At 37.1% G+C, this 13,210-nt stretch overlaps 1 protein-coding gene across 1 annotated transcript in view; it reads left to right on the top strand.

The window, feature by feature from the left end:
* The window catches only part of DNAJC15 (DnaJ (Hsp40) homolog, subfamily C, member 15), a 14,700-nt gene extending 6,474 nt beyond the window's left edge, over nt 1–8,226 (top strand). The window contains exons 3-5 of the mRNA XM_009070032.1: nt 2,981–3,057; nt 4,954–5,024; nt 8,156–8,226. Coding sequence (XP_009068280.1) covers nt 2,981–3,057; nt 4,954–5,024; nt 8,156–8,226 — 219 coding nt within the window. The remainder of the gene's footprint in view (nt 1–2,980; nt 3,058–4,953; nt 5,025–8,155) is intronic.
* Nucleotides 8,227–13,210: the final 4,984 nt, after the last annotated feature.

Here is a 13,210-nt window from a genome sequence, read left to right as displayed (position 1 = left end):
AGTGTTTATGCTTTCCATATGCTATGCCAGAAGAAGTATCTTGAAGATGTTGTGGTCCATATGCATTGGATTTTCTTAGCTAATTGCTTTTGTGAAGATTTGCAAGACGGAACAGACACTTGCAAAGCAAGTACAGGCATTGTCTGTCCCTCCCCCTGACCCAAACCAAATGCTATTAATGCATTTGTTTAGAAAGGAGAATTTTCTGACCTAAGTTCCTAAAGAGTAACAACGTGCAAGGAAATTCAGTAAATTAAACGATAGCCTCTCCCCTCCCCCCAAATAATACAAAGAAATGGAGAGTTCATTTCAATGATTTTTTCAGTACGGAATTTTCTTTGCAACTGCTGGAGTTAATAAATAATGAAGTGTGTAGAACTGCCTGCTCAGTGAGGGGTTCTCATAACAGAAAAATATCTTTGCAGCCATTACTTAGAATTTACAACTATGCTTCAGTTTAAGTAGCATGCAAAAGTTGTTTCATTAGGGAAATAGAAATTTGCCAAGATATTTCCTAAAATGAATGCTCAATGTTTCTTGCCCTTTTTTCTAACCAATGGGAAATATGACTTTTATGATTCATTTCATTTTAAATCCTGTTTGGCATGAAGATCTTAATTTAAGAATTGATTATTCTTGCTATATGCTTCATTCTGGGAAGAACATGTTTTTTTCTTGAAGACCAATTCAGCAAACTGTGTTTTTGTTTATGTGCCAAAGGACACAGACAACAGAATTTCTTTTTTTATTCCTCTTGGAAGTGAATTGAGTCAAGGCTTCCTGAGGTTAGAACAGTGTCAAGGAAGTAGGCTTTAAAAACATAAAGAAGTATTTCTGAGTGTAAGCCTATAGCCATCCCTTCCTGTTGTCTTATTTCAAACAGTATTTTAGGTGAAATCTACCAAGGACAGAGACAAGCTATGTTAGAGATAATTAAAATATTGCTCTACTCTACATGAATAATGACACAATGTTCTCCTGTGTTAGAGTTGTATGCCAGAGTTGAAGGGCAAAGAATTAACCTTTTCAGAAAACCATCTGCACGTAGGCTGCTTTGGGAGAAGTTGGGGAAGATCTTTCAGAGGACATTAAGCTGTGCTTTTCTCTCCTGGCCATAGTAATTGTTCAGCATCGTTGCAAATGTCTGTGCAGTTCTGCCTCCTCAAGGGTGTCGTCCATTGCCCATTAAATTATTAGCATCATTTGCTCTCTGAGAACTGGAGAAGCTCTGTGTGCTCCCTTAGTGTTATATACTCTAACCTGCAAAGCGTATGTGCCCTGTTACTGACCTGGTTTTTGTTACTCTGTTGCCATAAAAGCAGTTCCTCAACACATTTTTGTTGCAGGCATGCCACATCCAGTGTTTCTTCAGCTTTGATACTTGTAGTGTTATGGTAGTGGTTATTTCTTGTATCATTTGGAGTGGGAAGAAGGAAGCTAAAATTAGTGTTTGGATCATAACAGCACACCAAAAAAATCTTTTTTCTGTGACTGTGTGTGACTTTATGGTAGCAATAGGTGAAGTATTTCCCAACCACAGTTTTGGGTGAATGTCTCTCCTAAGCTTAATTAAAAGCTTTGCTTAGGTATCATAGACAGAGCCCTTTAAATGCTTTAATGCTTTTGAAATTACATAAGAGAATTTGTGTAGACATAAGGCAAAATTCTCACTGAATATGAATGGCTATATTTAATGAGAAGAATGTTTTATTAAGGGCCAAGCACATTTTTACTTGGGGGTAAAAGGAACACTTAAAAATAATCTCAGCTCTCAGGCCAGACTTCCTTTGATAGCAACAAAAGAAGCTTATTTTCCCCAGCTGATAGGTTTTGCATTGAGGAAAAGACTTCAGTCTTGTTGAGTGATTTGTGTGTGCCAGTTCCTCAGGGCAGGCTGTCTTGGAGCTACATCTGCTGCCTCTGGGGCTTACAGAAACATATACTTTGAGATCACTGCTAACCATCAGTGATTGTTCAGTAACCTTTTTCTTTTTTATCTTAATTTAAAATAGATTTATGGTTGACAAATATACTTGCAGTCCATTCCCTATGACTATTAATTTTTGTAATGATTTACTTTCACCTCCATCTCCTTTTTAGTGTTCTTTTCCCACTGTTTTTTCTTTCCTACTTAGAACAGTGGATAAAGTCTCACATGATAATGAGTTAAAAAAAAATTAATGCCAGATACTTTATCTAATCACTGTCAGTCACTGGTGTCACAGGAAGGATGTAAAGTCAAAAGTTGGTTAGGATTTCCCTGTATACTTTACTACTTTCTAGTGTTCTCCAGCTCAGTGATTTCATGAAGCAGAGGTTGTGACTTTATGCTAAGCCTTTTTTTGTTTGCTTGTTTCTTTTTGTTACTTTTCTGGGCTCCTTCAAAGAACTCATGATATAATTTTTTGAAGTAACTTCATTCACATGAAAAAAGATACGGACTTTTCATCTGTGTATGATATTTATCTGTTCTTATATCTGTCATTGTTTTTACCCCCTTTATTTGTGGAAATACCTGGAGCGATTTTCCATAATTTCCTTGGATACCAAAGATTGTCATTTTTGTCACTTTCTGTTGTGATGGTACCAATGCTGTTCTCAACAAATATCCCAGTTTCTCTCCCCTGCTGTGCCCAACACTGTACCACCCTATGCTAGTATGCACTTTGATTCTGGACTTTTTTGCCTGAAGGTAGGATTTTAATAGTTGTAGCTATTAATATCTCTTGTTAACAGTAGAAGATTATAAAGACACAGATAGGAAGATTGTTAAAACACAGTTATTTTTAAGTTGGTTTTTGCATGTGTTAGCACTCGGGAGAAGTCCTTTCATATTATCTGGTTTGCAGTCATTCCATGCCTTCAGAATAAATTATAGATGAATGTAATGCTCTGAATGAGGTCATATAAATGCGATTTAGTTCCTGGCACCTTGTACATGAAACTAATCATTGCTTTTTCCCCCCTTTCTTCTTTTCAGAGTCTTTCATCATACTATAAAGGAGGATTTGAGCAGAAAATGAGTAGGCGAGAAGCTAGTCTTATTTTAGGTGTAAGGTAGGTGTTGCATCAATATGTTTTAGTTTTGCAAGTATTGAATGAAGCAGATGCATGTTGTGAGAATGTGAAATACTCTTGCCAAAATCATAGCTTTTTTGTACAAGACTTCCAGTGTCTTATAAACTATTCTAATATTCTACTTAAGCTGAAAAGCAAACAATAAAATGCTCATAAAACATGTGACTTGTGTTTGGATTTGAAGGCATAGTAGTGTATTGCAGTGGAGAGCTGTTCTTGCTGTGCCTCAGGTTCCATTTAGCAGAGCCACTCCCCAGCCTGGTAATCCCCATCCTCTAGCACTGTGAGGGACACTTCCTTCCCATGCACTGGGCCCTGCAGCTGTCCTTGTGGAACTTTGTGAAGGGTTCCTGTCACCCCATTCCTGCAGCCTCTCCAGGCCCCCCTGAATGTCAGCCCTTCCCTGCAGCATATTGGCTGTTCCCACCAAGGTGATAGACTTCTGAGCCAGTTGGTGATGTTAGGAGGCAGCATGACGTTGGTGTGACTCAGGTTGTGAGTCAAGGAAAATGTGATTTTTGACATTAGATTTTTTTCCCTTTTTTATAGTGATTAAGAATCTTTAGAGACCAGTCTGAGTGTGGGATAAGGAGTATCTCATAAACTAAGCTAATTTGATGTAAACTACCGTTTTCACAGTTGCTTCTTGGAGCAGAACTGCATGATTTTCCATAATATGCAGCTGCCACTTTTCCCCAGTTACTCTTTACCCATCTGAGTTTCTAAGTGTGGTATATCAGCTTTCCTTTTTAGTATTGAAAACAGCTTTACAAATCAAAATCTGGATGATTGTTATTTTTAGCTGTCTGATGACAAATAATTTTGGTTTTGTATTTATGTAGTTCAAGGCCTTTCACCCTCGGTTTGATTCTTGCTTTCTAGGTTGCTTGAAGTATTCCATTGACATAATCTTTTCTTATGCAGTTCTGTGAACTATTTTAGCAACATACCCTAATTTCACTGTGACAGAATAATAATCGGAGAGGTTGTTTACCTCGGGAATTTAGTTAGGCTGATACCTTGGATTCGAACTGTATCTACAGAAAGATTAATTAATTGAATCATCACTGATTAAGAAGTCACCTGAAGTGGAAAACACTGATTTATTTCTGCATACTAACAAATTATAAAAAGCTAAGTCATTCAAACTGTCCTTTTGCATACGATAGCCTTACTGTGTTGGCATGCTGTATCCAGAAGTGGTTATTTGTCTGGTAAGGTAAGTATTTAATTTAGGCCAAGTACATATTTCGTATATCTGTCATTGAAGGAAACATTATGTAGGTAGCACCTGTAAATCATCATGTCCCTGAATGGAACACGGTGAACAGCTTTGCAAAAATAACACATGCAGGGCTTTTTTTCAGGCCCCAGCAGAAAGATGAAATATTTATAGCAGCTATAAAAATAGTTACAGTAGAACAAAATGTGATAATATTAAATATTTGTTGTTTTGTCACTGGTCATAAAAGTACTTATTTTCTAGGAGAAAAAAAATTGTTTTTTTCTGCATTTAATGCTAGAATAACCAGCCAGATACACCTTAGAACTGCTGGGTTTGTGGTTTTTTTGTTTGGGTTGGTTTTTTTGGTTTTTTGTCCCCTCGAAATAGTTTATTTTAATGAGTAGATGCATTGTGTTGTACAAAAACCTGAAAGATAATTTTATGTGTCAAATACAGAGGCTTCTGAAAAATGCCATTCTCTGTGTCTTACATGCCTTTGTTATTTTTACTTCCTCAGAGATGCAGTTTTATGTTTTGTCCACAAGATGGTGAAAATCTCGTTTTAATTATTTTTGAAGCCAGTACAAACTGTTAATTTTTAGCCTGAGCACATTGGCATTTCTGGTAAGCACTTCACTTTGTTTTTGCAGTCTATCTGCTGGCAAGGACAAAATCAGAACAGCCCATAGAAAAATCATGATTTTGAACCATCCTGATAAAGGTAAATAATTATGATTTTTCTTAATCAGAGATGGAAAGGAAGAGGCTTAAATTAGATCCTTTAAGTTTAGTGACTGTGTAAATCACCACTGAGTGCACATGTTTATTTATTGACTTGAGCTTCTGTGTGTCTTCTCTCAGATAAACTGGGCTTTATGAACTACAGTTTTACTTATCTTTCTTAGTTCTGTACTTGTGCTGTTTCAGTTAAAACTATGAGCTCAGGGACCAATTTTCCACACTTTGCAAAAACTTATTCAAAAATAAGAAAAAAAAAGCTATAAAAATTTTACATTAAACTGACATTCTTTTTTTGAACTGAGATGGACCAGTCACATTCATGAGAGTAAGTTTCTGTGAGGAAATGTTCTGCAGTTACTAAGTACATTGTTGATGAATTTCAGACTTTATAGAATTCACTTGGAAGGAATGTAAAGCTGGGCACTGTTGCTTTACTGGCCAAGTTTTTAATGTAAATATATTTTAGAGAAAGGCTATTATTATAACTTTAACTACACTACAGCTGGTTGAGAAAGAAAGCCCATATGTTCATTGCTGTTTCTACTTTAAAATAACAGATGGTGAAGAGTTGCACTCTATTTCAAAAGTCAAAAGGGGAAATCAGAGGGGTTTTATATCTTGTTGACAGAATTACAGGGCTCCCTGACAGCACCCCATTTTAAGAAAATGAAAAAATAACTGTGACCACTGACCATGGATAGTGATTAGTTGATGCTTTTGTCTTCACCTCTCAGTTGAATTTTAAAGTTGTCCTGCTTATTTAACACTTCCGTTTTTTACACTTTTTCTAACGTGTAAGCTGTACAGACATAGAAAAGAAATTTTTGTAGTTCTAATGTATTATGATGGTCAAAGGCCTCTTAACCACCATTAGGTCACAAATATTTTGATAATGAACTTTTGAGTTTCCTGTAGCAGTGTTTGGAGACGTGAGCCAGAAAGAACAGTGAATCTCCGTGTGGATGTTGAGTAGACCTGAAGAAGTAATTCCTGTTGGGAAGATCCTAACGACCCTAACGAAGATTTTAACGATGTGCTCTTACAGCTGTAATGCACCTGCAGCTGGGCACAGTGTAGGCTTAGATGGATGTAGCGAGCCGTCCTGTGTGCTGTTAAGACAGAGCATTTTCTCAGTAGGAACACCAGTTGAAGGGATTTGTGCCTCTGTGCTGCCCCCAAAGCTCTTCTGGCATGGCTGTAGAAAAAAAATTTGTGTAATATCTTCAGCTGCAGTGTGAGAGCCTGGAGTAATCTTGAACATGTGGCATCACAGACAGACTTGTTTGCTTGTGTATAGATCTTGATTTCTCCTGGCTGTGGGTAGCACAGATGTGCTTTGAAAAATAATACTCAATGTTAGAATGTCATCTTAAAATATTTTACCAACTGGAGGTGACAGAAGAAAGGGCAGTAATTGCAGATTTTAAAAGTTACATATGTTACCTGAGATCCAAAATGTAAAGAGAGAACTACTAGAAATAAATAAGAAATATATAGAAATTTGCATTATAATGTTCCCAGTGAGTACTACTAAAATAGTTGCATATTAACCTTTACAGTTCTTAATACATTGTATGTTAACTTATTAGTTACTACTTTTATGAAAGAATATTTTCTCACAGAAAAAGAGGGAGAGAGAAGCCTTTTGGACTTCCCTAATTATAAACAAACACTTAGGCAATCATGAGATTGAATTTCCTCTCATTGGAGGGCTACAAAATTAATATGGCACTTAAGGATGTAAATGTAGTGAAAACATTTCCAGCAGATTTGAATTTACTTTAAGATCCTGTACTCTAGACATGTAGAAAATCAATGCACATTTAAAAATTACTTGGAATCCATTGTTTATTGCAGGTTTTAGTCTTTACTGTTTGATCCTCTTATCTACTCTTTGAAAGAAGCAATACTCAATGTAGTAAATCCTATTCCTTGCCAAAAAGCTATTTGATTTGAAAAAAAGAGGAAAATATGAATTCTTTTTTTCAGTAGCCAATTCATTACCCATCCTTTGCCCTGCCTTACGTGCCTGCAGCGTGTCTTACCTATTAGGACTACATTCAAACAAAACCAGAGTGTGAAAAAGAGAACTTAATTACTTTTTTCAGTTTTGCTACACCATGCAAGGACACTTTACTGATTTGGATTCCTGCAGGAATGTCCTAAAGAAGTCCTTAAGCAAATCTTGACTTTTTGTTTTTATTTCTAAGTGTCTACAACTAGTTCTGCATTATTTCTGTGTGTCTGCAACTAGCTCTGCATGTTTTTTCTACCATTAACTTTTCCGGATTAATAGAATGAATTAAATGATGAATGAAAAATATGGTTGAACAGGTGCCTTGGAAAAGGCTGTTCAGTGCACAATACTACTGGAATCATATTTTCACATAAAAAATGAAGGTGTATTATAGTAAGTGGTAAGTTACTGATCTAGACCTTGTAATGTTTTTGGTGACTGTAGACAGATGGTTGGCACTCAAGGGGAGAGTAAAAAAAAAAAAAACAAAACACAAGAAGACTGCTGAACTGTAATCAGATTGTTAGATGGAGCGTAAAGCAATGACAGTGTTCAGGACTAGAAGTTAGAAGGCATACCATGTTTAAATAGCTTTAATGTGATGTTTTCTGGCTGGTAATTCTGGGCATCTAGCACAGGAGAGCCTTGGGTGGTGTGTGTGTGCATGTACACACAAAAATTCTTTGTCAAAATTATTTTAAAATTTTGCCTCTCAGTTTTTGGGGTGAGTGGAAATAATAGCTCTTAGGCTTGAGTGAATGTTCAAGACAGCTGACCTTGCATACATTTGCAGAAGCATCGCACTGCAAGTCTAAATCACAATGATGGAAAGTGATTTCAAATTTCAGTCTTCTCTCTGAGAAAAACTCTGCAGTGTTATTCTTCAGTGACTTCAGTTTTAATTACATTTCTCATGTTTCCTTTTCAATTAGTTTACTTCATATCAATGTAATTTATTAAGCAATTGCATCAAAAGGATCTGTGTAGGAAGAAGGAGCTAATAAAAATGAGTAATAAAGGGATGCTTCAGGTCAGGTAGTTTGTTTCTTAATACTGATATGTAAATGGTATTCCTTTCCCCTTTCTCTTCTCAGGTGGATCACCTTACTTAGCAACAAAAATAAATGAAGCAAAAGACCTGTTGGAATCCAGTGCCAAAAACTGAAATCTGAAGTCTTGGATCATAGGAGATTCAGCAGATACATTGTGCAATAGCTTTCATGTCTACTTGCTCTGCACAGATTCTTAACACTGCATCGAGTGTTTTGTTTTATAGTCATAATTAAAATTTTAAGATTATTTAAAAACAAGCTGAAGTCTTTTACAGTTATGTGAAGTTATGTTCCTGCAAGTAGGAGGGAGTGGACTTGATGATCCTTAAGGATTTCTTCCAATTCAAGATGCTGTATGATTCCATCTCACTTGTAGTGTATTTTTACTGAATTATGATCCATTACAAGCTTTGAAAAAGTTCTCTTACTGTGTTTTTCTTCAGAAGGAGTTGCTGCTTTCATTAAATTTTGGATCTTTTTTGAGTTTAAAATACAGTCTTGAATGTAGGGTTGTGTCTTTATTAGTGAAAAAATAAATAACCCTATATTAAGAGTTGCCAGAAAATCTGTTACAGTGTATTGACTCACAGGAAATATGGCAGACCGTGTGCAGCAAGTTTTCAGCACTGCCTTACACTTTTTCTGAAGTAGTAGTGTTTGTTCACGAGTGCAGTTTGAGAGTTGCAACTCAGAACAAAATGACTAATGAGACTACATACTGCAGTTTTTACTAGCTGTCTATATGGGACTTGGAGCTATGAAGGAAGATTCTTGGTTTTAGTTTGTTCTTTTGCATATTAAATGATCTCTGAACTTGTCAAATAATTATTTAGACATGCTTACTCTGTAGCAGCTGGGGTCGTGCAGAGGTTTTCATGTCAGTGGAACTGAAGAAGGTAGGTCTGTGTGGTATGGAGTTCAGATGAATTTTATAGGCTATGGTTGGCTAGGTCAAGTCCAGTCCTGTCAGTCTGGTATAGGACTGATACAGCAGGGATCAAACAGGGGTGTACCTGCTGTGCATATGGCTCTGGGTGCACTTACCTGATTAGTTCTCCAGTAACACACATCTCTGCATTATTACTGTGTACAGCTCTGGGCCCCTCAGTTCAGGAAGGATATTGAGGTGCTGGAGCAGGTCCAGAGAAGAGCAACGAGGCTGGTGAAGGGACTTGAGCACAAGTGCTATGAGGAGAGGCTGAGGGAGCTGGGGTTGTTTAGCCTGGAGAAGAGGAGGCTCAGGGGAGACCTTATCACCCTCTACAACTAACTGAAAGGAGGTTGTAGTCAGGTGGGGGTTGGTCTCTTTTCCCAGGCAACCAGCAGTAGGACAAGAAGGGTGCAGACTCAGACTCTGCCAGAGGAGGTTTAGGTTGGATATTAGGAAGAGATTTTTTACGGAGAGAGTGATCAGGCATTGGAATGGGCTGCCCGGGGAGGTGGTGGACTCACTCTTCCTGGAGGTTTTCAAGACGAGACTGGATGTGGCACTTAGTGCCATGGTCTAGTAACCACGACAGGGTTGGATTCAATGATCTTTGAGGTCTTTTCCAACCCCGTTGATTCTGTGATTCTATGATTATGCTTCATATCCATGCCTAGCATCCTAGCAATGTGATGCTGGTTTTGGGGAATACTGAAGTCATGGATCTCAGACTTTAAAGAGAATAAGCTTTAATTGACAGCTGAGTAGGTGCTATTTGGGGCACTTGGCTACAGCAGATTCCTACCAGTAAGTTGTCTGTAGATGAATTACACTCCTAAGAGGATGATGGTGAGATGAGACAGTCTAGTGGATTCAGTGCAAGACCAAAAAATTTTCCAGTGTCTACCCAAACTATCATTTGAGGTCAACGAGCAACTTGAAGTACTACAAATATAAAATTCAGATATTCCAATTTCTAGATTATTTAGCCAGAGGAAAGTGGCTAAGAGCAGGTAATATGAGGTTGGATGCCTTAATTATTTATCCACTTAGAACATGCATTTGTTGTTTATCCAGTGGTGGATGTCCAGATTATGTGGATTTTTCCTTGAAAGGAAGAAAGAATGTGAGTTATTTTATTTATCCTTCACACTTTGTCACAATACCCTTTCTTTCATTAAAAGAGAGATGAAAAATACTATGTTTACCCTAAAAGAAAATATTAATTTTAGCTAGTTTAAAGGCTTCATTGCAGTTAGATTGGTAAGGCATATGACACAGTTTCACTGGATAAAGCAAAAAAAGACTGCTGGGGAAAACCTGCCTGGAAATAACAAACATGATATGAGTACTACACTTACATCATTTAACTAATGCTCTGATACACGAAGCTTTAAAGAAAATACTTTTATTCCTGTGCAGTAGTTTTAATTGGTTCTTGTTAAAGGAGTAGCCATCAATTACTGCGCGTTTAAGGTTAATTGATCCTTTCACTGGCATATCAGTCTGTATTAGCAAAAAAAAAAATCATGACAGTTTTCATTTTGAGAGGAGAGAAGCGAGATGGTGGGGTTCCTAATTTTCTAAAGTGGAATCTGTAAGTGATCTGAGTCATTGTGCAAAAGCAAAATTCATGAGTATGGTAGGTAGTAAAAACATTCTGTCTAATGATTTTGAAATTACTAGTTCTTGTTTTCCTAAGTTGCCTTTTTTTCCCCCTCAGTAAAAGGAGGTACAAAGAGCTATTCTGAAGTATCAGTTGAAACAAATGCATTAGAGATGGCTACTTGTTCTGTTCTTAAAAAGGAACTTTCCATGTCTTCATAAGAAGCACAGGCTTTGGAGGTTTTTTTGTGAGATTCTGTTGTCAATAACTTCTTCCTGATCCAATTATTTGTACCTGATTATTTCAGATGAAATGCTTTTTTTCTGGCTTTCAGTTATGAGATGGATTGTCCTTCTTAGCAAAAAGAAATAAAACCAAGTTCTAGTTCTGCTTTCTCCATTTTTTTTTCCCAGGCTAAAATACTCATCAATTAACAAATTTGATAAATTAGCAAATTTTTTAAATTGTCAAGTTAACTGGCCAGTCCTGTCTCTGGAAAGTACTATGAAATGGATGAAGCTAATGAGCAGTGGTTGCAAAAGCATCCCCATTCTGTGTCCTGTGCCATAACATCACCCATACAATAGCATATTTTTTCTCATCTGTTTACTTGCAAAGTTTGCTTTACCCACTAAATGATGTTTGGATTGATGAACATATGACAGGGAAAGGCAAATCATGTAAATGCTGCTCTATTTGTTGTTGCTGATAGTCAACATGGCAGGCTAAGGAATGTCTTTGGAGACTGCCTTGCAGAACAGCACCTGGATTGACGCTGAACTGAGCTTGGAAGAACAGAATATTACTATTTTAAATAGCTTAGCTTGGTAATTTGATCTTTAAAATATTCAGCTGCTTGAGACTATTTTGTTGTCAGATGCATAATTTTTTTTTGGTGCAAGGAAAGTGCATAGAAGTTGATTTATTCTGGTGCAATTTCTGTCCCTCCATAGTACCAGCAACAAGCAGACTCATTTTTTATGTGTTACTTTAATGTTCAGAAAATGTTCATCTGTAACTTTTTAGCTTGAGAATTCCCAGGTAGTTTTCTACTTGCATGATAACCAGTCCCAGTTACCCCTACAGCCTCAGAAGTCAGGCAGGACCATGTGCATCCGTTTGGCATGGCCGTGAGCAGTTCCCAGTTCATTTAATCAAACACAGCTTGCTCATCTGCCTGGTTTATTTTGCTCTTAGTCTGTGGGAGTTTTACCTGATATTTGATTCTTTATCCTTAATACAGGAGACTTAGGCGTAGGTCCACAGAAAGACCCAGTGAAATCTGGTTATCTGCCTACGCATGAATGCAGCTTGCAAAACTTTTGCTGACTTAGGATAAGACTTGGGTAGAGGTGAGACAAAAGCAAAGGCACAATTCACAAAACCTTTGCCTGATTTCCTAGGTAATTTTGAAGGTAAAAATTTATTATGTGCTTGGATTTCTGCTTCTGCATAGGTGTAAAACTACTTCCTTGCAAGGTCTTTGCTCAGTTCAAACTTTTTTCATCCTTAAATCAACAGATTGTGTGTGTCTGGTGTCTCAAGTTCCCTGAAAAGCCTGATCTGCTAGCTGTGGTTGTAGGGTGCCTCATCAGCCTTGATGTGATAATCCCTGTTTCTGACCTGGTGCTCAGATGAGACCGGTGATGAAGCTAGGCTGAGGAGGTGACAGCACTTACTCTTGTTCTTGCTGAAGTTGTGCCTTGCTGGAGAATGGAAGGTTCATAAAGCCTGCAAGATCCCTAGCCCAGAGTACTGAGCTCCAGTCAGCTTAAAGCTTTGGAATGATGTCAAAACAGAAATTCACCAGCTGAGGTATTGCTGACTTCCTTAGGAGTCTCGTGTCCCAATATTGGGCTTTAGGGACTTTATGTTGCATAAATAGGAAGCCAATTTTAAAAAATTGAACAGTACACATCCCCCAGACCTCTCCTATTTATGCTCTTTATTGAGTTTAGACTGGTTTGCCCTGGTATGGATACATACAATGTAGTCTTTTAAAGAACTAGTGGCACCATTCTGTCATCATATTGTATTTGTACAAGATCCATGGTACCCAGCGGTTTTTGAAATGAGACAAATATAAAATAAAAAATGACTGAGCCTTTTGGGATGTTGCCCAAATAAAATTTTGTATTTTCAAATGATTTAGATTTCAGGTACATTTTAAATATGCTTTTGTATTCTACTCTGGGGGCATTGAGTAGGAGGGAGGGAATTTTAAATCATTATTTGATGTCTTACTGATTGTTAATGGTCCATGAACCATGGACTGAGAAACTCCTCTCGTGAACAACTTAAATTATCTACCTAGATAGCAATACACCTACTTCCTTTATTATTAGATAATTACAAAACTATACTTAGAATGAGAAATATCATTTTGACAATGGTAACATCATCTGATTAATATTCTTAAGATTTTTCAAGAGTTAGTTATAGTACACAGAGTAATTGCTGTACAGCTTTGTGTGACATTAAAACACCTCTACTGTGCTATTGCAGTTTCCTTCTTAATACACTAACTTACATAAGGAGAGGTTAATTAGGTGGATTTTTTTAAATA

Source organism: Acanthisitta chloris, unplaced genomic scaffold, assembly GCF_000695815.1.
Source record: "Acanthisitta chloris isolate BGI_N310 unplaced genomic scaffold, ASM69581v1 scaffold2600, whole genome shotgun sequence".
NCBI lineage: Eukaryota > Metazoa > Chordata > Aves > Passeriformes > Acanthisittidae > Acanthisitta > Acanthisitta chloris.
This window is presented reverse-complemented; position numbering and strand designations above follow the sequence as displayed.